General features: G+C 32.0%; 1 protein-coding gene across 1 annotated transcript; it reads left to right on the plus strand.

The window, feature by feature from the left end:
- The first annotated feature begins 633 nt into the window (after window positions 1-633).
- On the plus strand, window positions 634-2,448 carry LOC119675333. The gene is made up of 3 exons (XM_038086527.1): window positions 634-829; window positions 1,022-1,195; window positions 2,027-2,448. Exons 1-3 carry the CDS (start codon window positions 737-739, stop codon window positions 2,312-2,314), a joined length of 555 nt encoding a protein of 184 aa, XP_037942455.1. The 5' UTR covers window positions 634-736; the 3' UTR covers window positions 2,315-2,448.
- Window positions 2,449-3,782: the final 1,334 nt, after the last annotated feature.

Below are 3,782 nucleotides of genomic sequence, written 5' to 3' on the forward strand. Positions count from 1 at the left end.
ATAGAACAGCATGGAGCTAGACTTGACCTACCCTGTGGTATTTCCTGCAAAGCGTCTCTACCAGCTCTCGAAGAAAGGACACTGGAACACCCTATGTGTCTATGTCCAGGTTTGGCTAGAACTAGACTTAAGATTAACCCAATCGGCGATATCTCTAGAATTAGCATTGGCCAGATTCTTGTCTTTATAAATGCGTCTGGGTGGTTCCAACTTGACCTTCTCTCTACTACACACTATTACGAGGTTTTGTAGATTCGGCTTTCTTAGCTAATTGAGGAGGGTTCGTTCCTCCCTCCACCACAACTTACTAACTATGTGTGTACCCACATTCCTTAAATCATAAATTCAGACATTTGTTAGTTAAATACTATGTTTTGATCAACGATACTCGGCGTAGAAATGATCATAGTTTCATCATAACTTCTCTCTTGCTCTATTTTTTGAATTTTTAATTTAGACTATGACTGTCAGGTCGATATGAATTAAATTCTATATGTACCTATTACTGAAAATTCAAAGCAATCATGTACGAATTTAATATAGTAGACTTTGATTATTGAGTTTAATACAATACTCTTCAAAAATTTATGATTACAAAAAAAATATTCTGAAATCAGTTTCATTTAAAAACTGTTACGAACAGTTTCAAATTTTCTACAATAATATATTTGCTAACAAAATTATATATAAGTTTAGATTCTTTCGGAACACTGTGGTTGTAAAAGTGGAAACAAACATGGAACACTGTGAGCGCGTCCTCAATGCCCTTCTCAAAACCAAAGCCGGAACAAATATGCAAATAATGAAGGACATTGCAAAGGCTGAAGGTGTAAGTAAAAAAATATTGTCAATTAATTAATGGGAAACCAATCCTTATTTAATTTGCTTAAATTAAGAAAAAAAAAAACAACCACCTTTTATGCGTCGAATATATAAAGTCAAATAATTTTTTTGACACAAATAATTCAAAAATTTATATAAAAACAAATTAAAATTTTTTTTGTTCCAAATTTTTTTTTAGATGACCGTTGACCAGGTGGTTCAGGCTCTTACTCCTCCTGAGGGTGATGAATCCACAATGATGTACAGTAGTGATGAAGAGAAAACTGAGGTCATACCAGAGAAAGTCAAAATTGCTAATGCAAGAAAGCAAGAATGCGTCGATTTAATCAAGCAACTGGTTTTGTCTGAGAACGTAAGTACCACTATTTATATATAGACAATATAAAATATACTACGCTTGCCAGTGCTACTACGTTAATTGATTTTTGTTAGGAATTCAACAATTTCAGTATATGAAAGAATAAAAAAAATTTAAATGTCGGAGGTGACATATAATATTAAACTACTTTTATAATTTTGATTTTTAATTGTCCGAAATTCATTTCTTCAAGTCCCATACAATTCTTATTTCCATCTGATATTTCAAGTCTTTATTTTTGTGGAAAATGATTGGCTGTTTATTTACTTAATTGGTTTTAAGAGGTTTTCGAACAGAAGTGAAACAACAACAAAATCCGTTTTGAGCTTTTAGTCCGATACAGCACATCTTTCCATCGTCCCTTCACCAAACCACAATTTTCGTCTGTCTCTTTACTGCAACTGCGTCTTCAAAGACTTTTTGCTGGATCATCGATTTCTATATTTACGGCAGGATTGGTTTAAGAAGCCTCAGACTATTTATTGGCTGAACGATGCCAATATCGTGATAAAACTAGCACAGTTAAACCAAGGTTAATATGGATACCCACATTACCAACTTGCTGAGGATTAAGGAAGTTACACTTCTTAAACAAATTTCATAGAAGATATAACAACATCAAGGTCCGTTAATACCCTCTCAATTTAATTACTCTATCTCAGTTTCTTTTCGATTTATTTATATACCATACATAGACATTATTTTTTGATAAAAATTCGATAAAACGTTGAAATTTGGTTTATGAAATATATCTTATTACAGCTTAGTAAAAGAAATGAATAATCAATTAAATACTTACTTATTTTCTTTATACTTATCATACAGATGTCACTACACGAGATCATTGATGCGCTCACAGTGTCTATTGGAGCTGAGGTAACTAGTGGTCATGTTGGTGTAAATGCAGGATCGGTTGGCATTTTAACTAAAACTAAATCTGGTTTTCAAGATCCAGGTGTCACCCAACGTGACAGCTACCGTTCTTATTGCCAATGCCCATCTGGTGATTCTGATTCTCCTATGTATCCTCAGTCCCCTGCGAGCTCTGACATCCGTGAGTATTCTCGAGGATCTAAATCTCGTAAGTCTCAACAACCAGATACTCCTCAATGAATTGTTCTACACTCTACAACTAAAAGCTACTAAAAAATAAAAAATCCAACCCAAGCTGTAAAAAGTATCCAAAAACAATCATACCCATATTTTATAACAATTTTAAACTTAAATGCTCTATAAAATTACAAACCTAGGTTTGATAAATAAATTCACATTGCAATAGAAACGATAATTATTTAGTGGTTTTTACTTAGCTATTAAAACTAAGATAGTCTATACACGTATATTGACTAAGGTAAGATTAAAAATTAAAAAAATAAAATAAAACTTTTATAAATAATGGTTCAGGCAACGATATTTTTCTCCTCCATCCTCTCGGAGATGGAAAGAAAGATATATGAATGCGGACATCAATTTGGACTAGGAGATATTTAGTTCACTTATGAGTGAAGCATTCAAGCCTTTCTGCGATATATACACTTGTTATAACGTAAATTATTTATAAAATTACTTAAAATTACAAAACAAAATACAAATTGTTCAGTCTAAGAAATCTTTAATTCATTAAGGATCATGCACAGCTAATCTTCGAAGTTTGAGATTAATAGGTACTTGCATGGAAAATATGAAATATTCGTGCATTTTGTCTGTTCATATTATCTGGATGTCAGTACCCACAGAACCATGTGAGTTTACTAGATATATCAATTAGGTTTATTTGATCAGTATACCTCAAAAGATTTTATTCTTTGAGAAGATAATAGATCTGCAAAGTGGCGACTTAGTAAAGATTTTCCCTTTTTATTAATAACAATTATCAGAAGTGGGACCTGAAAGAAATGCTAATCCGATGACAACAACGCATAGAGACAGACCGAAGCTGAGATGGAAGGAAAACATGTACGAAGACGTTAGAAAGCTCGGAGTTTTGAATTGGATAACAATTGCACAAAAACGAAGCAGATGGAGACAGGTTGTGTAGGAGGCCAAGGGTCGCACTGGACTGTAGTGCCAAATAAGAAGAAGAGAATAAGAAATACTGAAGAATTATTATAAGTAGAATCAAGATGCTTGAAAGATTATTATATGTCCATATTTATACGAATGTTATATGAATACCGATACTATGAATATAGTAAAAAATGAAATGAAGGAACTAAACTTATGCTATTATCTTTCTCAAATAATTTATCCAAAATCTTTCTAATCTTACTTGACGAAACTTCGGAGTTTAATTCAAAATAAAATAATTAATTCTGTAAAGTACAATAAATGGTCTTATAAATATTTTAACTATATTTGGCACAAATTCTTGCTATCAGCAATTAGACCTAAACTGTGAGTAAGTAGGAGTCTGACCCGTGTTTATATTTGGAGAATAATTCTATAAATTATATTTAGGACTTTAAAAGTTGCAGCTTAGCTCTTTCACTTAGGTTTTGTTCGCTAAATAGAAGAAAGGTGATATATTTCTAACAAATGCTTACACTACAAATTAGCGAAAAAATAATTTAAGTCTCTGCTA

The sequence above is a fragment of the Teleopsis dalmanni genome, chromosome 1 (assembly GCF_002237135.1).
Source record: "Teleopsis dalmanni isolate 2A chromosome 1, ASM223713v2, whole genome shotgun sequence".
In the NCBI taxonomy this organism is placed as follows: Eukaryota; Metazoa; Arthropoda; class Insecta; order Diptera; family Diopsidae; genus Teleopsis; species Teleopsis dalmanni.